The sequence below is a fragment of the Pristis pectinata genome, chromosome 9 (assembly GCF_009764475.1).
Source record: "Pristis pectinata isolate sPriPec2 chromosome 9, sPriPec2.1.pri, whole genome shotgun sequence".
Taxonomy (NCBI): domain Eukaryota; kingdom Metazoa; phylum Chordata; class Chondrichthyes; order Rhinopristiformes; family Pristidae; genus Pristis; species Pristis pectinata.
This window is the reverse complement of record NC_067413.1, coordinates 1,815,058-1,839,848: the sequence shown is the minus strand read 5'-3', so window position 1 is coordinate 1,839,848 and position 24,791 is coordinate 1,815,058. Positions and strand designations below refer to the sequence as shown.

At 48.7% G+C, this 24,791-nt stretch overlaps 1 protein-coding gene across 1 annotated transcript in view; it reads right to left on the bottom strand.

Annotated features, from left to right (window-relative positions):
• Positions 1-13,448: 13,448 nt before the first annotated feature.
• chpf2 (chondroitin polymerizing factor 2) overlaps positions 13,449-24,791 on the bottom strand; it is a 28,717-nt gene continuing 17,374 nt past the window's right edge. Inside the window, exons 3-4 of the mRNA XM_052023121.1 lie at positions 21,058-21,240; positions 13,449-18,846 (exon numbers count right to left, since the gene is read on the bottom strand). Coding sequence (XP_051879081.1) covers positions 17,587-18,846; positions 21,058-21,240 — 1,443 coding nt within the window. The 3' untranslated portion in view covers positions 13,449-17,586. The remainder of the gene's footprint in view (positions 18,847-21,057; positions 21,241-24,791) is intronic.

The following is a 24,791-nucleotide window of genomic DNA, read 5'->3' as shown; positions in this document are numbered from 1 at the left end:
CTCAAAGCACTGGCTCCTGACGGCAACAAACCTCTGTAGATGCAGTTTATCGGTTATAAGTAATTTACTTCCAGTACCAAGAATTCATACTCAGCAAGTAGGACAGTCTCGGTCCGTCTCTCGGAGACGCCTCTCCAAATGACTGCACGCACTCTCGCTTGCTGCTGCTGCCTGCAGATTCCCTTCCTTCTAGGTCTGCTCTTTCTTGGAATCGTTACATGTTGTTTTCCCTTGATCTTCTCTCAGTCTCCTGCGCTCTGGAACGGGACACTTAGACTAATGTCTAGAATTCTATAACAAATGTCATCAGGTGCCTTTCTTTTTGCTGTTTCAGGTTCTCCTTTATTTCTTCATCAGTGTTCAGGCCCTAACTAACTTGTTTAAAGTTCCTGGTAGATGTAATGTTCTGTTCCAGGCTGCCTGCCTGCTTCTAACGCAATCTCACCGTCTAAACCAGTGCCCTGACCTTCACAGTCTGGAAGTTTTAAACATAGTTCTGTTTCAGTACATTCTTTACAATTGGCATCACTTTTGACTTAACTGATCACCTTTCACAAAATGCTGGAGGAACTCAGCAGGTCAGGCGGCATCTACGGAGGGAAATTAGACAGTCAATGTTTCGGATCGAGACCCTTCATCGGGCCTGACCTGCTGAGCTCCTCCAGCATTGTGTGTGTGTGTGTTGCTCCAGATTCCAGCGTCTGCAGGATCTCTGTCTTTGTTCGTCAGCCTTCTGCCATGTGGTATAACAACGGTTACAACTCTGTTCTGTTACACATTGCGGTAAAGCACCAGCACACACTACAGATACTTTAAGTAGGTGCATACATTCAAAACATTTCATTATTTATTTAAGCTGCCTCTTGCACAGCATTCCCATCCACTTTGGAGGCTACAACCCCAGCCATTGCCTCAGCACACACCTCTGTAGACTCGTGAGGGTGAATGTGACACACAGTCATGTTTGGTTGTCGTCAATGCAAACGTTGATATGAACACAGGAGCCGTTGCAGCTCAGCGGTATGAGAGGCCCCCACACTGGAGACGATGCACTGGCCCTGCAGTGGTGTGAGAGCCCCCCCCCCCCCACACACTGGAGACAGTGCACTGGCCCTGCAGTGGTGTGAGAGGTCCCCACACTGGACAGAGCACTAGCCCTGGTGTGAGAGGCCCCATACTGGAGACGATGCACTGGCCCTGGTGTGAGAGGCCCCACACTGGACAGTGCACTGGCCCTGCAGTGGTGTGAGAGGCCCCACACTGGAGACGATGCACTGGCCCTGGTGTGAGAGGCCCCACACTGGAGACAGTGCACTGGCCCTGGTGTGAGAGGCCCCACACTGGAGACGATGCACTAGCCCTGGTGTGAGGGGCCCCCACACTGGACAGAGCACTGGCCCTGGTGTGAGAGGCCCCACACTGGACAGTGCACTGGCCCTGCAGTGGTGTGAGAGGCCCCACACTGGAGACGATGCACTGGCCCTGGTGTGAGAGGCCCCACACTGGAGACAGTGCACTGGCCCTGGTGTGAGAGGCCCCACACTGGAGTCTCAGATCCACAATCACCTGCCGTTGAAATGACAATGTCAGAGAGGACGGATGTCTGGGCAAGAGGATAGAGGAATGCAGAGGACGACAGCTCCAGCACTGACATTAGGGCGGATATTCAGCTGGGGGAGGCATCGTCACCTGGGTCAGCTGAAAACTTCCCAAAAGTTCAAGATACAAAATTCTCTTCAGCCAGTCGGCTCCAGCTGACCTGCACTCGGTGATGAGGTGGGGACGGCTTTGCTGGTGAAAGGCTGGACAACCACAATATACCCCAGTTCATGCAGTGCAAGGGACCGGCGAGGGTGGGTTCAGCAGCAGCCGTGTTACAGCGGGACTCCCCCCGCCCCCAGTCCTTGTTCTTCACCTTTCCTGCCCCAGAAATAACTTTGAGCGTGCGCTGTGCAGGAGGGAGCCGCCAGCTGCCACCTCGCCCTGAGGTGCAGCCGATGCCCTTCCAGTTGAACCACTGCACCCCTTGAGCTGACATCGTCCGCACAGGGACCCCTGGCAGCTGAGCTCCGGCTCAGCGCAGGAGGATGAATGGTTTCCATAAAGTTAACTGAAAAGCAAAACAAAAATCACTGATGCTGGAAATGTGAAATAAAAGCGGAAAAATGCTGGAGACGGTCGGGCAGCGTCTGGAGAGAGAGGAACGGAGTCAACGTCTCAGGTCAGTGACCTTCGTCGGAACTGGGAAAAGTAGAAACCAGTCAGGTGTGAAGTTACGGAGGAGGGTGAGGGTGATGGGGAGGGGTGGGGAGGGGAGGGGGAGGGTGATGGGGAGGGGTGGGGAGGGGAGGGGGAGGGTGATGGGGAGGGGAGTTGGGGAGGGGAGAGGGTGAGGGTGATGGGGGTGGGGAGGGGAGAGGGGGAGGGGTGATGGGGAGGGGAGGGGGAGGGTGATGGGGAGGGGAGAGGGTGATGGAGAGGGGGAGGGTGATGGGGGGTGGGGTGGGGAGAGGGGGAGGGTGATGGGGAGGGGAGAGGGTGAGGGTGATGGGGGGTGGGGAGGGGAGAGGGGGAGGGGTGATGGGGTGGGGAGGGGAGGGGGGAGGGTGATGGGGAGGGGAGAGGGTGATGGAGAGGGGGAGGGTGATGGGGTGGGGAGAGGGGGAGGGTGATGGGGAGGGGAGAGGGTGAGGGTGATGGGGTGGGGAGGGGAGAGGGGGAGGGTGATGGGGAGGGGAGAGGGTGAGGGTGATGGGGAGGGGAGAGGGTGAGGGTGATGGGGAGGGGAGAGGGTGAGGGTGGTGGGGAGGGGTGAGGGGGAGGGTGATGGGGAGGGGAGAGGGGGAGGGTGATGGGGAGGGGTGGGGAGGGGAGAGGGTGAGGGTGATGGGGAGGGGTGGGGAGGGGTGAGGGGGAGGGTGATGGGGAGGGGAGAGGGTGATGGAGAGGGGGAGGGTGATGGGGTGGGGAGAGGGGGAGGGTGATGGGGAGGGGAGAGGGTGAGGGTGATGGGGTGGGGAGGGGAGAGGGGGAGGGTGATGGGGAGGGGAGAGGGTGAGGGTGATGGGGAGGGGTGGGGAGGGGAGAGGGTGAGGGTGGTGGGGAGGGGTGAGGGGGAGGGTGATGGGGAGGGGAGAGGGGGAGGGTGATGGGGAGGGGTGGGGAGGGGAGAGGGTGAGGGTGATGGGGAGGGGTGGGGAGGGGTGGGGAGGGGTGAGGGGGAGGGTGATGGGGAGGGGAGAGGGGGAGGGTGATGGGGAGGGGTGGGGAGGGGAGAGGGTGAGGGTGATGGGGAGGGGTGGGGAGGGGTGAGGGTGATGGGGAGGGGAAGGGGAGAGGGGGAGGGGAGATAGGGAGGGAAGATGGGGAGGGGGAGGGGAGGGGTGGGGGAGAGAGATGGGGGAGTGGGGGGAGGATTGCAGAGAACGGAGGGGTGTTGGTTCTGGGTTGGGGGGGGGGGACTGTGACACATGAAGTTGATGTGGCGGCGATAACTGTTCTGTTATCTCACAGTTCCAGTGTTCTTTCCCTCTCTCTGTTCCCATTACCTCCCTCCACCTCCACACATTTCAGCCGAGGAACAAGCCCTCACCCCTACCCTCCTCCACCCCCCCCCCCCCTCACCCTTTCAGCCGACCCCCAGCGTTGTTCCATCTCTCCTGGTCCTTTTGTCCACCCTCCCCTTTTGCAACTTAAAACGTGACTCTGTCCCAACTTTTCTCACTTTTGATGACGTGTCATTGACCTGAAATGTTGACGGTTCCTCCCTGCAGACGCTGCCTGCCCTGCTGAGCAGTTGCAGCATTCTCAGTCTTTACTGCACACGTTGGTTTGGGTTTCATCACATCCACCCCAGGGCTCTGCACCAAGTTGCTGACTTCCTATCAGTCTGCGGCCACCGACGTAGCGAGTGCGAAACTGCCCGACGGCTGATGTCTGAGTTTGTGACTAAGTGGGAAGTGTTTGCGAGCGGATGGGGGTGGAGAGATGTGTTGTTGATCAGGTTGTGTGGGGACAGGCACCTGAGACTCACAGATATCCTGGATCCTGCCACTTCACCCAGCCCAACCCTGCCCTGGTTCTGTTCTCTCGCCGTGAGCCTCCAGTTTAGACGTTGCTGTCAAAGGAGTATCTTGCTAAACTGCGGGGCCTGGAGGCTGGCGCCCTCGCTGTTGACACCAGCCGCGTACTGTATAAACCCAGTGATGCTCCTTAACCGGGGGCATTGTGAGGGAGCTGCTGTTGACGTGAGGATCTGCAGTGCACGATGTTCGGAAATGTAACTGTGAAGTTGCTTGATGGGACATTGTATTTTATTTTGGATGGGGTTGGTGGGTGGGGGAGAGGGGATTCTTTAGCAGTGGAACCCACGTTCTGTAAACAAACTGCTAACTTTATTAAAGTATCTTTGACGGTGCTTGGAGTCTGTGCAAACCACGTGACACCTTTCAACCATTTGTAGTTGTGCACGGCTAACTCTGGAACGATTCATTTACAAATGAAAGTGAGACAACAGGTCTAACTTCTCCCTGTTCACTGCTGCTTTCTCATCCTGAATCTTCCCAAGTATAAGTTCCAGTGGATCAGCTGGTTTTCTGCTCACTTGCATTGCCATAGTGCTGTCACTTTGCCGCCGCAGAGTGCACCCTCAATTCCTCAACCTTCCAAAAATGTATCTACCTCTTTAAGTACTCCGGCCCCTTACAGCACAGAACAGGCCCTTCGGCCCACAATGTTGTGCCGACATTTTATCCTGCTCTAAGATCTATCTAACCCCTCCCTCCCACATAGCCCTCCATTTCTCTATCATTCATGTGTCTAAGAGTCTCTTAAATGGCCCTAATGTATCTGCCTCCAACACCTCTGCAGGCAGTGCGTTCCACACACCCACCACTCTCTGTGTAAAAAAAAACTTACCCCTGACATCCCCCTTATACCTTCCTCTAATCACTTTAAAATTATGTCCCCTCGTGTTAGCCATTGTCGCCCTGGGAAAAAGTCTCTGACTGTCCACTCGATCTATGCCTCTTATCATCTTGTGCACCTCTATCGTCCCCTCTCATCCTCCTTCTCTCCAAAGAGAAAAGCCCCAGCTCACTCAACCTATCCTCAATAAGACATGGTCTCCAATCCAGGCAGCATCTTGGTACATCTCCTCTGCACCCTCTCTAAAGCTTCCACATCCTTCCTATAATGGGGCAACCAGAACTGAACACGATACTCTAAGTGTGGTCTTACCAGAGTTCTATAGAGCTGCAACACTACCTGGCAGCTCTTGAACTCAATATCCCAACTAATGAAGGCCAACACTCCATATGCCTTCTTAACAAACTTATCAACCTGCGCAGCAACCTTGAGGGATCTATGGACGTGGACCCCATTGAAGTGGATCTGTTCTCCCCTCCTTCCCCACACCTGCCCATCACTATCTCTTACCTGTATCTACCTATCACCACCTTGTGCCCACCCTGCCTCCCCTCTTTTGCCCACCTATCACTGCTCTGCTTTTCCCTCCTATATATTGGGCTTCCCCTTTTCCTATCTTCAGTCTTGAAGAAGGGTCCTGACCCGAAATGTTGGCCACCTGCTTTTCTCCATAGATGCTGCTTGGCCTGCTGAGTTCCTCCAGCATCATCGTGTTTTGAATAGTTTCCCATATCATCTGCTCCTATCCCTCTCCAAGGCTATGTTAAAGGTCAATGATTCTCATCCAGATCAGTGACGTAGATGACAAACAACAAGAGGACCTAACGCCGATCCCTGCGGCACACCACTCCCCTTGGAGAAATAGACCCTGGAGCCACTATCTGGTCTGGCCGATCCGGGAGTGCGGTCTAATCTATCCTTGGCTATGAATGCCCTCAGAAGTGGTTGAGCGTCTGTGCTCAAATATGGTTACAATAAACTATCCTTAAAGATTGATCTCCTGCTTCATGCTGAGCAGCTCCCTGAGTCCACTCAGCTTTGCCCTTCCCACGGTGAGCTTTGACTTAAAGCAACAGTTAAATTCTCCTCCAGCAACACACAAGATGCTGGAGGAACTCAGCGGGTCAGGCAGCATGTGCGGAGGGAAGTGGCAGTCGACATTTCGGGTTGAGACCCTTCACCTGGACTGAAAGATGGAGGGGAGAGAGCCAGTATAAAGAGGTGGAGGGGAGGGGAGGGGAGGGGCAAGAGCTGGCAGGTGATGGGTGGATCCAGGTGGGGAGGGGTGATGGGCAGATGGGGGAGGGGGGAGGGGGAGCAGCGACAGAGGCTGGGAGGTGAGAGGTGGGGGTGACAGAGGGCTGCAGATGGTGGGATCTGATAGGAGAGGAAGGTGGAGCCTGGAACCAGATGAGGGGGGTGGGGAGGGCAGGTGGGAACAGTGGGGGGGGGGGGGAGCCAGTGGGAGGGGTGTGTGGGTGATGGACAGATGGAGTGGGTGGGAGAGGGGGAGGAAACAGGGGATGGGGGTGGGGGTGGGAGTGGGTGTGGGAGGAACTGGGGAGAAGAGGGGGAGAGAGAAAAGGGGACGGAGGGGGAGCATTTTCTCAGAAGCTGGAGAATTCAGATGCCGTCGGCGTGTAGACTGCCCAGGGGGAATGTGAGGGGCTGTTCCTCTAGTTTGTGTTTTGCCTCACCCTGGCAGTGGAGGAGGCCGAGGACAGATTCTCCTGTGCGGTCTGCTGCTGACAGGGCCACACAACTAACACAAAGGGCGGTATCTACGTGGAACGAGCTGCCGGAGGAAGTGGTTGAGACAGGTACAATAAAAGACAGTTGGACAGGTAGATGAATTGGAAGGGTTTCGAGGGATATGGGCCAAACACAGGCAAATGGGACTGGCTTAGATGGAAATCTTGGTCAGCATGGACCAGTTGGGCCGAAGGGCCTGTTTCCATGCTGTATGATTCTATGGCCTCATCAAACATTTGTTGTGGCCTAATTTGCTCCTTCATCCTCTCAGCATCACCCACCTCCAGCCCCAAAGTGTGTCCATCCTCCCAGAGTGTGTGCTGGGCATCAGAGAGCTAACACATACAGACCTGGCACTATGGGTGGATCCTGTTCATGTCTGCACCTGATGGGTTCTCATTATGGTGAGCATCCTATTGGTACATTCTCGGATGGTTGTCTTACCGAGCTGCATCCCAGAGAGTTTGTGCCCATGATCTTGTCTGTAAACTTTGAACCAGGCAGGCAGTGAAAGGGGCAGTGTAACTGACTGCAATGCTCCTGCCTGGGAGAGAGAATCAGTATGACTCCTAGACCCTACACGTCCATGTACATGAACAGGTAGGTGTGTGCTTCTTCTCATTCACGGGGTATGGGCTTCCTTGCAAGGCTGACATTTATTGCCTCAGAGAAGATACCTACTGAAGGGAGTCCCACGGTGCTGTCGCAGAATCCCAGGAGCTTAACCCAATGATGATGAAGAAATGTTGATGATAGCAGGGCATTAGAACAGGCTGTCATGCCTGTACAAGTGGCTCAACAGAACTGGGGCAAAGACATTGCAGAAGGTTATCTTCTGCCTTGGGGAGATTTTAAATCAACTTGTCAGGGAACTGGATACCAACATGTGACATTAGGAAGGAAGGTAGTGCTCATCAATAGATTGGAAGAGTCATATTGTAATAGGGTAAGGAACTTACATACATTTGCACAATTGCACTTGAAGTACAAGAGAAGAACGGTGAGGTTTTAAATAGCTTGAGAGTGAGAGGGCTGTGGGGGAAATGAAGTGCAGAATAATTTCAGTGAGCTGCGGGCACAGATGGCCAGTTGGGAAAATGGGGATCAAGCTGAGAAAAGTACCACCCGTTGTTCCCGGGTACAAGATGTTCAGAAAAAGATAAGGAATGAATCAGGGGTTGATGGCACTGCTTGTTACGGAGGATATTATAGTGTCAGAATCCATATGATTAGAGTTAAGAACCAATGGAAGTGTCAAGGCACAGGCAGTGTTGCATGTGTCATAGGCCCTCAGCTAGTTCAAAAGAAGTGAGAAATCTGCAGGGAGATGCAGTTAGTCTAGAGCAGTGATAAACTAAACTGCATCAAGGACAAGGGGGAAGAATATCTGTACGTTAGGAACTTTCCAATCACTAACATTGCTGCTTCTGGTTGCGTGGAGTTAGATGGGAAGGGAAGGTAGTGGTACATTACCGGACAAACAGCCAGAGCTCTGGACCATTCATCCACTGAAGGAGATTGAATCTTGATATGGCAGCTGGGGAATTTAGCTTATATTAATTCGATCAATCTAGGATTTAAAAAAATAGCATGAGAAATAGTGACAATAAACAACTGGGTTGTTGTAAAAACTCAGCTGACTCATCAGTGAAGACAATCCATCACCCTTGTTCAGTCTGGCCTGCTTGGAACTCCAGCCCCAACAATGTAGTTAACTCTTCATCATCTCCCAGTTCAAGAGCAACCAGGGATGGATATAAAAGTAGAATCTCCTGAAACAATTACTTTATTTCTCTCCTCACAAATGCTGATGGGCATGCTGGGTGCTTCCACCATTTTGTGTTTTCATTTATAATAAAATGCAGGCACTGTCAGTCCCTGAACAAATAAATACACAGTTGGGGCAGCATCAACAAGGGAACTTTTAAGGAGCAGTGATCATTACATCGTAAGGCTTGGTTCAGGGTTGGAAAAGGACAAGCCAAATCAGGAGTAGAACAACTGGGGACCCATTTCTGTGCATTGAAATCAACCCTGCCCCGGGTAACCTAAGATCAAAAATTGCATGGAACATAATGATTGAACAGAAGGCAGCAGCCTTTAAATGGGCAATAATATAGGTGCAGTTTAAGTACTTTCTCAGGCAGGGGAATGATAGGACAAGTGAAGAAGAAAGCCAAAATGAAAAAGTATTATAGGTGTATGAAAAACGTATGTAATGTACAAAGAGTGTCTGATGGCTGTCAGGTTGATAATAGAAATGAGAACCTGGGTGAATGCAGAGAGGTCGATGGCGGAGTAACTAAAAGCTGACACAATGATAATCTTAAGCTCTTCTACTAGCATTTAATTAGGAACGGGGTAATAAGAAGCAGGGAGAGGGCACTTAGGAAGCAAAACTATCAACACACGGAGGCAGACAATGGCGGGGATAACATTTATAGCCTCTGTGGCACAGCAGGTAGTGCTGCTGCCTCACTGCTCCAGCAGCCTGGATTCCATCCTGACCTCGGATACTGTCTGTACAGAGTCTGCCCGTTCTCCCTGTGACCATGTGCGTTTCTTCCCACATCCCAAAAATGTGCTGCTGGGTTAATTGGCTGCTGTAAATTACCACTTAGTGTATAGAACATAGAACACTACAGCACAGTACAGGCCCTTCGGCCCACAATGTTGTGCTGACATTTTATCCTGCTCTAAGATCTAACCCTTCCCTCTCACATAGCCCTCCATTTCTCTATCATTCATGTGTCTAAGAGTCTCTTAAATGTCCCTAATGTATCTGCCCCCACAACCTCTGCCGGCAGTGCGTTCCACACACCCACCACTCTCTGTGTAAAAAACTTACCCCTGACATCCCCCTTATACCTTCCTCCAATCACCTTAAAATTATGCCCCCTCGTGTTAGCCATTGTCGCCCTGGGAAAAAGTCTCTGACTGTCCACTCGATCTATGCCTCTTATCATCTTGTACACCTCTGTCAAGTCACCTCTCATCCTCCTTTGCTCCAAAAAGTAAAGGGGGAAAAAAAAATCAAAAGGGAGTTGACGGCAATGGGAAAGAAAATAAGATACTGGGTAAAAGGGAACAGGACTGATGGGATTGCCCTGCTGGGAGCTGGCGTGCACCCAATGGATTGAATGGCCTTCTCCTGTGTTCAAGTAAATAATGCTTCCTGTACCTACCAAGAACAAAGATGCAGCTGATATCACAGTAAAGTTGCAGCTGAGATACTGAGATGCAGTTCTTCAAGAGGATACTGGTTCCAGAACAGATGACTTCTAAGTTGCTGGGGGATATAAAGGTGTAACTTTGAAAGCTGCACATGAGATAACTTTAATCAAAAGGACAATGTAAATCCAGCAACTGCAGACAAGCCAGTTTAACTTTAGTGGTGGGGAATCTGCCATAAACGATAATCAGGGACAAAATTAATGGTCACTTGGACAAGTGTGGATGAATAAAACAGAGCCAGCAGAGATTTATTAAAAGCAAATGGTGCTTAATTAATATGATTGAAGTTTTTTGACGAGCTAACAGAGGGTGCTGATGAGGTCAATGGCTGAAGTAGTGCATGTGGACTTTCAGAAAATGTTTGACAAAGAGCCACATAATGGAAGCCAGAAAAATTAATGACCACAGAATAAAAGGTGCAGTGGCAGCTGCATGCAGAACTGGCTGAGGAACAGGAAAGAGCACCCTGGTGTTTCCAGGGCTGGTACTGGAGAATCTCTGAATGATACAATGATACGTAGTAATGACTTGTGTATTCAAAGGGTAACTTCAAAATCTGCAGATGACACTTAAGTTGCTAGTGTAGTGAACATCGGGGCTGGTAGTGGTACGTGGTGAACAGGTGCATAGTGGCAGATGAAATTAATTCTGAATTTAATGGGGCAGTACTGTTGTGCAGCTGGTGGAGCTCACAGCTCTAGTGAGCCCGGTTCAATCCTCCAGCACTATTTCTGTGCAGTTTGCTTGTATTCTCTGTAACGGTGGAGGTTTTCCCCAGTGTTTCTGATTCTTCCACATTCCAAAAGTATGCAGGTTGGTAGACTAATTGCACCAAGTGTGTAGTTGAATAGTGAATCGGGGGGGGGGAGGGGGGCGCATGGGGGAGTTGGCAGGAATGTGAGAATAAAATGGGGTCAGTCTAAGTGGGTGGTTGATGGTCAGTGCAGAATCAATGGGCCGAGGGGCCTGTTTCCATGTTGGATGGCTAAGTGTAAAATGGTACTTTACAATAGAATGAGGAGAGGCAATAAAATATTCCAAAGACGTACGGGTTAGGAAGATGTGGGCATGCTGTGTTGGTGCTGGAAGCGTGGTGACACTTGCGGGCTGCCCCCAGAACACTCTACGCAAAAGATGCATTTCACTGTGTGTTTTGATGTACATGTGACTGATAAAGAAATCTTATCTTACATAAAGTACAAATCTAAAGAAGGTACACGAAAGGCCCAAAGGTACATATGCTGATGGCCAGAAGTCACGTAACTGATGGAGATTGTCAAAATGACTAGAGAAGACATGAAGAAAAAGGAGCGCTGGGGAGGGGTGGGGGGTGGTGGCAGGTGCAATAGCAGCTTTCAGGAAAGAATTCCTCACTTCAAGGAAACATTTTTGTGAAGTTGTGGGTAAGTAATCAGGAGACAGGAATACGGCTTCAATATATGCTTTAACTGCCAGAATAGCCTGTTTCTGTGCTGCAAGGATTCAATGTTTCCCAAGCTGGATGGTGAGTAGCTCAGAGTGGAGATTGCAGTGCCTGTTACTTTGCCCTTGTAGGTGCTACAGGTTATAGGTTTGGGAGTGTGAGTGCCTGATTAGGTCTGAATGGTATTGGTATTGGTTTATTATTGTCACATGTACTGATGTACAGTGAAAAACTTAACTTGTATACCGTTCGTACAGATCAATCCATTACACAGTGCAGATACACTGAGTTAGTACAGAGTGCATTGAGGTAGTACAGGGTGAAAACAATAACAGAGTACAGAGTAAAGTGTCACAGCTACAGGGAAGTGCATTGCAGGTAGACAATAAGGTACAAGGTCAACAAGGTAGGTTGTGAGGTCAAGAGTTCATCTCATAGTATAAGGGAACCGTTCAATGGTCTTATCACAGTGGGATAGAAGCCGTCCTTGAGCCTGGTGGTACGTGCCCTCAGGCTCTTGTATCTTCTGCCTGATGGGAGAGAAGAGATAATGACCCAGGTGGGTGGGGTCTTTGATTATCTTGGCTGCTTCACCAAGGCAACAAGAGGTAAAGACAGAGTCCATGGAGGGGAGGCTGGTTTCCGTGATGCGCTGGGCTGTGTCCACAATTCTCTGCAGTTTCTTGCGGTCCTGGGCAAAGCAGTTGCCATACCAAGCTGTGATGCATCCAGATAGGATGCTTTCTATGGTGCATCAATAAAAGTTGGTGAGTGTCAGAGGCGACATGCCAAATTCCTTTAGCCTCCTGAGGAAGTAGAGGCGCTGGTGAGCTTTACTGGCCATGGCGTCCACGTGGTAGGACCAGGACAGGCTATTGGTGATGTTCACTCCTAGGAACTTGAAGCTCTCAACCCTCTCAACCTCAGCACTATTGATGTAGACAGGTGCATGTCAATGACTAGCTCTTTTGATTAGCTGACATTAAGGGATGTACATCTGTGTATGTACAAATGTGTGTGTGTGTGTGTGTGTGTGTATAATGCCCTCACATATGTGTATTTGGATCTTGTGTCCATGGGTAAGCTTGTGTGGGTGTGAACATGTGTGACGTATATATAGCTCTGTATAGGTGCATGTTTGTCTGTACTCCTGTGGTTGTGCATGGATGTGGGTCTGTAGGCATGTCTAAAGCATCTGATGAGGACAATATTTAGGTTGTGGGTTGACACTCGCATCTGGTGAACGTGTTTGGAGAAGAAGGGGCAGGAAACTAGAAATGAAGAACAAACATCACGGAAACCAGCCTCCCCTCCATGGACTCTGTCTATTCCTCTCACTGCCTTGGTGTAGCAGCCAGCATAATCAAAGACCCCACCCACCCAGGTCATTCTCTCTGCTCCCCTCTCCCATCAGGCAGAAGATACAGGAGCCTGAGGGCACGTATCACCAGGCTCAAGGACAACTTCTATCCCACTGTGATAAGACTATTGAATGGTTCCCTTATATGATGAGATGGACTCTTGACCTCACAATCTATCTTGTTGACCTTGTACCTTATTGTCTACCTGCACTGCACTTCCTCTGTAGCTGTGCACTTTACTCTGAATTCTGTTATTGTTTTTACCCTGTACTACCTCAATGCACTGTGTAATGAATTGATCTGTATGATCGGTATGCAAGGCAAGTTTTTCCACTGTAGCTTGGTACAAGTGACAATAATAAACCAATACATGGGGAGACCTCTACAGATGAAAATATTAAAATCAAAATCCACATCTGGCAGATCCACTGAGGGACCACAATGGTCTGCAGGATATCCCAAAATTCATCACTTCCTTGCGGGTTCCCATGAGCATCAAAACAGTGAATACTTTACTTTTGACTGCAGTGGCTGTGCAGATAGTTGGCCAAGGCTGGTTCTTGAGCATAAAATGAAGGAGGCAAAGAGGAAGATCTTTCAAGATTGCTTGTGCTCTGAACATGGGGCAGAAATTTCAGACAACCACAGTCAGCTCTTCAGAGGCATTTGAAAATAAAAAAGCTGATTTGCAGAAGAGGCCCTGTGAAATATATCTGCCCCTGGATCCCACTGAGAAATCAGACAGTAACAGATTATAATGCAATGTCATTGTTTGAGCTGGCAGCACAGTGTTCAGTACACACGTTACAACATAAAATTATAGCTTTTAAGACAAAGCCTTTAGACGGCCCAAACTGTTTCCTCTGCTCAAGGAGACCAGCTGTTCCGACACAAGTGCAATACTTTTGTTTGTTTACAGGAAGTACTCGGACAGCACTAAGAGCTTCCCAAAGCATTTGACGTACATTACTTCTAAAAGCAGCAACCGATGTGAGTCTACATAGCAGACAGGTTGTGAGCATGTACACACACACACACACACACACACACACACACACACACACACACACACACACACACACACTCTCCCTCAATACTCACTGAGATGATTGACTAACAAACTGAAATGGTTAAGGAATAAAAATGGTTCTTTTTTCTTTTAACAAGTAGAGGCAAGTAGAGGCTGTGAGACTTAGTTTGACATGTTATCTGAAGAACATGTACATACACACACACACACACACACACACACACACACACACACACACTGCAGGGGACCACTAGATGTCAATCAGGAACTGAAAGACCATCCAAACCTAACTTGTGATGCCAGGGCCACTGTAGTGACTCGGCTGAGACCCTGACAGAGGTTGGCTGGGATTCAGCACATTGCTGAGTTCCCCAGAGCCCTCCAGGAAGCAGAGGTCTCCTCACCCGCAGCTCTCCATCGTCCCACTACTTCTCTGCCCTCTGCCTCCACACTTTGGGAAAGTTGTGAAAGCTTTAGAGAAGGTACTGATGGGATGTAGGGAAACTATTATCGGAATGAGGGACTGGAGTTATAATGGATAGACTGGAGGAGTTGGGGTTGATTTGCTTGGGACAGAGGAGATTGGGTGGGGTCTGATAAAGGAACAATATTCATGAAGGCTACAGGCAGAACAGATCGACAGAAATGGTTCATGGTGATGGAAGGGTCAAGAACCACAGGATATAGAATGGAGGGTGGTTGACAAAAGAACCAAAAAAGTGACATGAAGAAAAACTTGTTCTTAATATAAATGGTGAGGGTTCAGGGGAACAGTGCAGGGAAATTCAGTTGTAGTGTTCAAAAGGGAACTGGATTATGATCCAAAAGGAAAAGAGGGCCAGGAATGTGACTGGCTGGATTCTCTTCCAAGGAGTCAGGAGGTGCTCAGCAGGCTGAATGACATTTCTGTGACACCATTCATCAGGCAGCCATCAAATGTACACTTCAGTCACATTCTTAAATCGGAAATGTTAAAACACACTTGGAACAGAGTCACTGTGGGTTAATACCAGTGGGCTGATTAATCAAATACAAGAGGGTCGGGTGTGTGCAGCAAACAAATCTCAGCCCTCAACACCAGAGAACTGGGTTCAAATCCAGCCCAGATACTTGTGGTCAGTCTCAATCTCGCAAGCCAATCTGAGAACCAAGAGTGCGTGGTGGACACGTGAGACTGGGCAACATAGGAGCTTCACTTCACTGGCCCATTGCTGTGATGTATGTCGTCCACCTCCTGATCAACATGGGAAGCTGGAACCAGACCAGGCCAGAGTAGCCGTTCCACTTCCTGCCCACAACTGCGACCAGACCAGAGTGGACAAACACAGCGAGAGTGGTCAGTGAGGTCACATGAACAGGTTAGGGGATGGCTTTGTTCCAGAGGGTTCTGGCACCACGTCTCCGAGGTGAAGGTGTGAAGTCTAAACGTGCCTGACTCTTGACAAATATGTTGCTCTCCACTTCTTTAATGTCAGAATTCTACAGCACAGAAACGGGCCACTTTCAGGGAATTACGAATCCCAAGGTCCCTCTATTCATCAGCATTCCTTACTGCCCTACCATCTCCTGTATGTGTACTACTCCTAGTTGACTTCACAAAATGCATCACCTCACACTTGTCAGGATTAAATTCCATCTGCAAACACTCCGCCTAACTGATCTATATTCTGCTGTAGCCTTACATAACCTTCCTTGCTATCCACACCACCACCAACTTTCGTGTCAACTACCTCCTACATTAATATTTAGGCCCAACTGAGTAGAATTAGATCAACATTTAAAGGGAAAATAACAGCGGGGAAGCAGCAACAAGTGGGGTTAACTGGAGAGCTCTAATAAAGAGCTGCCACAAGCATGGTGGGCAGAATAGCCTCTTTCTGTACTATTTCATTGTATGATCAGGATTCCAGCACTTACAGCTGTCTTGTCTTCACCTAAGGGACCAGTGGCCAATTACAGCAACTGCCTCAGCTGCCCGAAATGGGTTCTGTATACCAATGATCTATTAATCCATGTAGTTCAGTTATGTGCCTCTCTGATCAAATAAACAAGAGAGTTATTAACACACAGCGTCACTCTATGGATTAAATCCACAGACTTGTTTCAGAATTTAACTGAAGATGAATACAGCAGGTGAGGGCTGAGGAGACGAGGGCTTGACTGGAAATCTGAAAGCCTTGCTTCACTTTAACATTGGGGAATATTTATACAGAACTTTGCCCAAAGATATCATATTCCATAATCACATTTCTCCAGGAGGTGACTGAGAGGGTGGGGAAAAGGGTCGGGTGTGGTTTTTTAAATTCATTATTTGGGATCTGGGTGTACTCCCCATTCTTATATATCCTTAAACATATGAGGAACTTTTGACGGCTCTTGGGCTATACTTGGAGTTCAGAAGAATTAGAGGGGACCTCATAGAAACATTTTGAATGTTAAAAGGCCTGGGCAGAGTAGATGTGGTGAAGTTGTTTCCCATGGTAGGGGAGTCTAGTACAAGAGGGCATGACTTCAAGACTGAAGGGCGCCCATTCAGAACAGAGATGCGGAGAAATTTCTTTAGCCAGAGAGTGGTGAATCTGTGGAATTTGTTGCCACAGGCAGCTGTGGAGGCAAAGTCATTGGGTGTATTTAAGGCAGAGATTGATAGGTATCTGAGTAGCCAGAGCATCAAAGGTTATGGTGTGAAGGTGGGTGAGTGGGGTTAAATGGGAGAACGGATCAGCTCATTATAGAATGGCAGAGCAGACTTGATGGGCTGAATGGCCGACTTCTGCTCCTTTGTCTTATGGTCTCATTAGACCATCTCAAAAGGTATTTAAGAGTCAACCACATGGTGTGGGTCTGCCGTCACATATGGCTGACGGGTAAGGACAGGACATTTCTTCCCTCAAAGGACATTAGTGAACTAGATAGGATTTTCTCATAAGCAGTAGTTTCTTCAGTCATCGTTGCTAAGACCTGTTGTTTTTAATTATCAACTGAATTTAAATTGCAAAGGTCATAAAGTGAGATATGAACGCCAGCCTCTGAATTATTAGACCAGGCTTCTGGTTCCTAGCCTTGTAAGTTAACCACTGGACAACCACCCTGAAAGGGGATTAAATGAATGGGTTGAGTAGATGAGAGAGTGAAGGGTTCAGGTCTGTGAAAGATTACATGAGTGGGAAGAGTATGATGATAGGGAGAATGCACAGGATTTGAGAGAGAAGTGGCCTCAATGCAACCAAAAGCTTTCTCTCATTAGGCACTTTTCTTAGAGTTCTTATTAGTTGCAAAATCTTTGCTGGATATTTTGTTTCCCAGATTTTTGTTTCCAAGCTGAGAATGTGAGTGAGATGTGGAAGCTTGCCAAGTTAGTCTCCAGTGCCATCTCTGAGATTTGTTGAAGTTCACTGACGTGACAGCCGCTCGTGCTGGGAAATGGGCTGCTTCCTGCTCAAATCAGCACCATTCATCTGCCAAGCAGAGATCCTATCGCTAAAGCCCCAGGGCACCCTGTCACCAGCTAAAGACACAAGTAGAGGAAATCCATTCATCAATGACTGGGTGATGCTAAGTTTGTGTTTTCCAAATCAATAGACTGGGAAAGGAAACTGAGAAACTAGGGATCCATGATGGATTGTGCCTGTTTCAAATTTCTCAATCTGGGATTAGATTAGATTTACAATAACCCCAGTCTCCACAGCTTCTTTTTGAAGGACAGGCTTCCAAACCTACACTGCCTTTGTCTAAACAGGTAGGATTTGAACCAAGATCCCAGTGGCTAAAAGCCAAACTACAGTCCCCAGTGTAACAGGTTTTTCTAACAAAATACTGCACAGTTAAGCCTTATGTTAGTCCTTATCACAGAGCCAGATCTAAGTGCTATTGGCCTGCTCTTGTTCGAACATAGCCAAGGCCAGCTGGGAGCGCGATGCCAGCCCTTCCAGATTGCTAAGCATGCAGCGGTGATAGAGCTCTTCACTGAGCCTCGGGTTGCACGTTCGGTAGCTGTACTTCTGCACCAAGGCGGGCTCCACCGGCCGGAACACGTGCAGGCTGGAGTACTTGATGAAGACGTCATACACCTCCATGCTCTCCAGCATCTCGTCGTTGTCCAGGATGTCAGCAGCCATCTTGGTGCGGGCCGCCATGTAATCAGAGTTGAAGAAGCAGGCCTCACTGAATACGCGCCGGTCAAAGTGGCCGTCCTTCACAAACTCGGCGGAAGAGGGGGTCTGCTGCTCCCGGTAGATGATGGCAGGGTTGTACTCCTGAAAGTGGATGGGGAAGAAGACCTGCCAATTGTTTATGGTATTCATCCGGCAACGGTTGAGAAACTCACCATTGATCTCAGTCCAGACGCTGGCAATAAAGAACAAGGTGTCTACCGGATGCTTTTTGGAGATGATATCCATGATCTTAACCTGGGAAGGAACATCTGTTTTGACGCTTATCCATGGGATCTTCACGTCAGTGTACCGTTTCTCAATCTCGGCTATGGAGGACTTGACCCCCGCGAACACATCGTTCTGGCTCACACGCTGCGCGTCAAAGGGGTCGTAGATGAAGAGGAACGTCAGCAGCATGTTATCGTGCAGATCCAGGGCATTCATGGAGTAGGCTTCCAGGAAGTTCCCCACGTAGTCCTGCTCGTGCACCGTCAGGGGCAAGATCACCTGAACTCGGGTGGCCTCGGTCACATATGGCATGGGGATGATCTCCACGTTGCTGAGTGGCCGCAGTAGGCTGACCCGCTTTGCAATGGCCCGGCTGTAGCCCTTCTGGGTGTGTGCTTCAAGCACCAGATCCAGCGTGTACTCCATGCCACGCGTCGGGTCAAAGCGCCGATAGCCGTTGAGCAGCTGCTGCTTGCGGAAGTGCAGCAGGGGTTGGTACTTCTTGTTCAGCTGCTGCACAGCCGTCTCGATGATGTCACTGATGTCCGCCTTGTTGATGCCGCGGAGTTCACACTTTGGAGCCCCCTCGACACACGAGTAAATCTGCTCTTCTGTGAAATAGTCCCAGCTTATCACCTCGAAGCGGGTTTTGGGTTTGAATGGCGGATTGATGCCAATCGGCCAGGACGCTCCCATCTCCCCCTCCGGTGTCAGCTTACTCAGGTTCTTTATTTCCATCTGCAACACCAAGGTTAGAGTGCTCGTGAGGAATGATGTAAAAATTATACAAAGCAGAAAGATGGAACCATAATCTCAGGAAGCGGTGGTTTGCTGCACAATTTGGGGTGTTGATTTTGCGTCTGTTGCCTCTTCCTAACATCAGTCTTACATCATGGAAACAGGCCCTTCGGCTCGCCAAGCCCGTGCTGTTCATCAACCACCCACTTATACATCCTATACTAAACCCTTTTTATTCTCCCTACATTTCTTTCAACTCTCTCTTCCCCTCCCCTTCCAACCTATTCTACCACCCACACACACACTAGGGGCAATTTACAGTGGCCAATTTACCTAACAACCCATGTCTTTGGGATGCGAGAGGAAACCAGAGCACCAAGAGGAAACCTGTGTGGTCATAGCGAGAACATGCAAACTCCAGACAGACAGCATGAGAGGTCGGGACTGCACCCAGATTATCGGAGCTGTGAAGCAGCAGCTTTAGTAGCTGCGCCACTGTGCTGTCCTTTCCTGTTAGACAGCAGTGGTGTTGTGCATGGAACTGAAGAAGAGAAAGTCTCCAGTGACAGGAGGTGACTAACCCTGGATTTAAGATGACTTCAAGGGACTTCGCAGGCTGAGCCGGCACTTAGTTGCCCATCCCTAAATACTCTTGAGAAGGTGGTGGTGAGCTGCCTTCTTGAACCGCCGCAGTCCTTGAGGTGTGGGTACACCCACAATGCTGTCAGGAAGGGAGTTCCAGGGTTTTGACGCAGCGACGGTGAAGGAACGGCAATATATTTCTAAGTCAGGACGGTGTGTGGTGTGGAGGGCAACTTTCAGGTGCTGGTGTTCCCCATGCTTTTGCTGTCCTTGTCGTTCTAGCTGGTAGGGGTTGTGGGTTTGCTATTTCAGGAGTGTTGGTGAGTTGCTGCAGTGCATCCTGTAGATGGTACGAACTGCTGCTACTGTGCATTGGATGGTTGTGGATGGGATGCTTATCAAGGCGGCTGCTGTGTCCTGTATGGTGTTGAGCTTGTTGAGTATTGTTGAAACTGCACTAATCTCAGCAAGTGGGGAGTAATCCATTACACTCCTGATGAGCCTTGTAGACATGGTGGACAGGCTTTGGAGAGTGGCAATTGAACAAGAATTTAGGCAGTGTGTGGGTGGGGGGAGGGGGAGGAGTTATGAGGAATGACTTTTTAAAGTGCAAGCTACAGTGATCAGGAACGTTCTGACCACAAGCTGGCGGAAGCAGACTCAATAGGAACTTGCAAGAAAATTGAATGAATACCTAGAAGGGGCAAAATACTGGCAGGGCTACAGGGAAAGAGCTGGAAAGTGGGAGTAATTGGAGAGCTCTTTCAAACAGCTGGCACAGGAATACTGAAGTGTAAGGCCTTCTGCTCTGCTGAATGATCCTGTGATTGATCCAAATACATGCAGAATGATGACAGGAATGAAGGTACAGAAGCCAGAAGTCCTACACCACCAGTAACATTTAAGAGAAGTTTGGATAGGTGCATGGATGGGAGGGATTTGGAGGGATATGGTCCAGTGCAGGTAGATGGGACTAGGCAGAAAACCAGGTCGGCATGTACTAGATGGGCTGAAGGGCCTGTTTCTGTGCTGTAGTGCTCCATGACTCTATAGAAAAAGTGGGCTTTGAGTAAGGAGGTCGGTGTAGACTTGGAGGAGCGAAGGGCCTGTTTCCATGATATATGACTATGCCTCACTGGTCCCCATCTCTGCAATGGCCTCCAGTCCTACAACTTTCCCAAATGTCTGCGCTACTCCATACCTGGCTTTTGTATTCCCAAGTTCAATGGCTCCAGCACAGGCAGCTATGCCTTCATCTGCTGAGTGCCGAAGCTTTGGAAATCCTTCCCTCATTCTTTCCACTTTCCGTCTTTCTTTATGAAGCTCCTTAAAAACCTCTGGTCACCTGCCCTAACATCTCCTATGTGTCTAGGTGTTAAATTGTGTCTCTTAATGCTCCTTGGGATATTTCGCCATGCTATTTGTATACAAAAACGAACTGCTGCTGTTGTGGGTAAACAATAGTTGTAATTTTCATGTTCAAGTGTATAAACTCTAATGATTCAAATCCTTAAAACACCAGGAGGAATCCTAGAATCCTGTGCATTGAGGTAGCTCCTAAGTTTATTCATAGACTATAGACGCTAATGGCCCTCACGTAGAGCTGTGTGAACGCCAGCCCAACATTACCTGTAGCTCTCCGATTTCCTGGTATGTTTTTTCCAGTTCAATTTCACTGAATCGGCGATGAAGGCGATACATCAGCGTAGGATCTGGCACCAGGTGAACAGTGTAGGCCTTTGTGAATTCTGCACTGTCCTCTTTATCAGGGTCTGTATTCTTGCCCAGTTGGAAGGAGCGGTAACGCACATCCTGAAACAGCAAGCACTTTATGAGATATTAATGCATGGGAACAGCAGACGGTCTACTTCAAGCCTGGAGTCAGCAGCAAGCCCTTTGACTCAGAGTAAGGCATCCTCTATTCCAGTAATCTCCACTGCAAATCCTGCCAGCCAGTGATGGCTTGTGTCAACCCCAAGTGTGGTGCTCATGAGAATCAGAGTGTGGTGGGGATTAAATTCCTTTCACTAGTCCTTTTTTTTTTAAAATCTATTTTAAAAGCCTATTGCAGCTTCAAATACTCCAACAGATTTGTCAAATGCAACTTCCCTTTCTTAAACCCACTTTGGTTATTCCCAACCACATTTTGATTTCCGAGTGTCCTGGTACCACATTCATAATAACAGCTTCCAGCATTTTTCCCTCACAATGATGCCAGGTAACTGCACAATTTTCTATTCCTCTCTCCATAAATAACAGCGATGAATTTACCACGCTTCCATCCAAAGAGATTATTTAAAAAATGAAACCACTGTCTGTTTTAAGAGCTCTTTGAATTCTTAGCATATAGGCTGCCAAGTCCAGTAGACAAAGTTTTAATCCCATTTGTTATTGTCTTACTTTATGAACCCTTAGTTCTTAAAGATTCTCAATCCAAGAACGTACTTGGTCATCAGTCTTTCCAAAATATTTCTGTGTCTCCTATTGTGACAACAGACACAAAGCACATATTTTCCTTTAATTTTGGTCTTCCTCATAATTTTCCTGCCTTTGCCAGTAAGAATCCCATATTTAGTCAGAGTCATTCAGCTCAGAAAGAGGCCTTTCGGCCCATCAGGACTATGCTGACCTCAAGTAACCATCTATGCTAATCCCATTTACAAGCACTTGGTCCCCAGTCGACTATGCCTTGGTGATTCAAGTACTAGTCCAGATGCTACTTAAATGTTGTGAGGGTATCTGCTTCTACCACCCCCTCCTTAGGCAGGTCCATTCCAGATTGCTACTGCTCGAGGCCCTCTAAACCTCTTACTCTTCACCTTAAACACCCCTGCCGTCGGGAAGAGTTTCTTATTATTCCCTTCTCTCTTTCTTATCAACTATTTATCTCTGCTTCTCATAATTATGTATACTTCTATCAGATCCCATCCTCAGATTCCTCTGCTCTAAGGAAAACAAACCCAGCCCATCTAGTCTCTCCTCATAACTTAAACATTTCATCTCAAGCAACATCGTGGTGAACCCCCTCTCCAGTGCAATCGCTTTCTTCCTAATAGTGTGGTGACCAGAGATGCACACAATATTCCAGCTGTGGCCTAACCAATATTTAAGATATCTTTATTAGTCACATGTACATCGAAACACACAGTGAAATGCATCCTTTGCGTAGAGTGTTCTGGGGGCAGCCCGCAAGTGGTGCCATGCTTCCGGCGCCAACATAGCATGCCCAAAACTTCCTAACCCATACGTCTTTGGAATGTGGGAGGAAACCGGAGCACCCGCTGAAAACCCACGCAGACGTGGGGACAAGGTACAAACTCCTTACAGACAGTGGCCAGAATTGAACCCAGGTCGCTGGTTCTGTAAAGCATTACGCTAACCGCTACGCTACCGTTCTACCAGGACCTCCTTGCTCTTAAACTCTATAACCTGGCTAATGAAAGCAAGCATCCTGTATAGATTCTTTACCACCCAAACTACCTATGCTGTCACCTTCAGGGATCTTTGGACACGTACACCAAGGTCTCTCTGTTCCCTACCATTCATGGCATATGTCATACCATTATTAGAGCTTCCCTCCCCCCCCCCCACCCCACAACATGCTTCACTTCATATGTATCAAGATTATATTCCAACTACCACTGCCCTGCCCAATTTACCAGCTGATCAACATCATTCTGCAGTCTGAGACCATTCTCTTCACTATCAACAACACCATCAATTTCCATGTCATCTACAAACTGTTGCTAATGTCCACATTTCAGAATCAGGTTTATTATCACTTACACATGTCGTGAAATTTGTTGTTTTGCGGCAGCAGTACAGTGCAAGACATAAAAATTATTATAAGTTACAAAAATAAATAAATAGTGCAAGCGAGGAATAACGAGGTAGTGCTCATGGGTTCATGAATCGTTCAGAAATCTGATGGCGGAGGGGAAGAAGCTGTTCCTAAAACGTTGAGTGTGGGTCTTCAGGCTCCTGTACCTCCTAGTAACATTACAAGGGCATGTCCTGGTGGTTAGGGTCCTTAATGATGGATGCCACCTTCTTGAGGCACTGCCTCTTGAAGAGGTCCTCGATGGTGGGGAGGGTTGTGCCGGTGATGGAGCTGGCTGAGTCTACAACCCTCTGCAGCCTCTTTCGATCCTGCACATTGGAGCCTCCGTACCAGGCGGTGATGCAACCCGTCAAAATGCTCTCCATCACACATCTATAAAAATTTACAAGAGTCTTTGGTGACATATGAAACCTCCTCAAACTCCAAATGAAGTAGAGATGCAGGCATGCCTTCTTCGTGATTGCATCAATGTGTTGGGCCCAGGATAGATCCTCTGAGATGTTGACACCCAGGAACTTGAAGCTGCTCACCCTTTCCACTGCTGACCCCTCGATGAGGACTGGTGTGTGTTCTCCCGACTTCGCCTTCCTGAAGTCCACAATCAATTCCTTGGTCTTGCTGACATTGAGTGCGAGGTCGTTGCTGCAACACCACTCAACTAACCGATCTATCTCATTCCTGTACGCCTCCTCATCGCTATTTGAGACTCTGCCAACAACAGTGGTGTCATCGGCGAATTTATAGATGGTGTTTGAGCTGTGCCTAGCCACACAGTCATGAGTGCAGAGTGAGTAGAGCAGTGGGCTAAGCACGCATCCTTGAGGTGTGCCTGTGTTGACTGTAAGTGAGGAGGAGATATACACACTTCTAGCAGCTTTTAAATCTGTTTTCATTTCTTATTGGTTTATTCTCATGTTATATTTTCTGACTTAGGAAGCTAAAATTCGAACAAGGCCTTTGAGGAATATAAAGAAACCAGAAAAGAATTTAAGAAAGGAATTAGGAGAATCAGGAAGCGCCAGGAAAAGTCCTTGGAAAGTAGAGCAAAAGGGTAACTAGCGAGAGGGTAGGACTATTCAAGGATGTAGGAGGGAACATATGCTTTGAGGCGGAGGATGTGGGCTAGGCCCTAAATGAGTACTTTGCATTGGTGTTCACCAAGGGGAAGGACGTGGAGGATAGTGAGATCAGTGTGGAGCATCCTAATATGCTGGGGCATATTGAGATAAAGAAAAAGGTGGTGTTGGGTCAAGGTGGACATCCCCAGGGCCTGATGGGATATACCCCAGGTTATTGAGAGAGGCAAGTGATGAGATTGGTGGGGCCTTGACCAAGATCTTTGTGCCTCTCTAGCCACAGGCGAGGTCCTGGAGGACTGGCGGGTAGCTAATGTTGTTCCCTTGTTCAAGAAGGGAAATGTGGATAATCCTGGAATTTAAGATCGGTGAGTCTCACATCAGTGGTAGGGAAGCTATTGGAGGTGATTCTTAGGGGTAGGATTTATGAGCATTTGGAAAAGCAT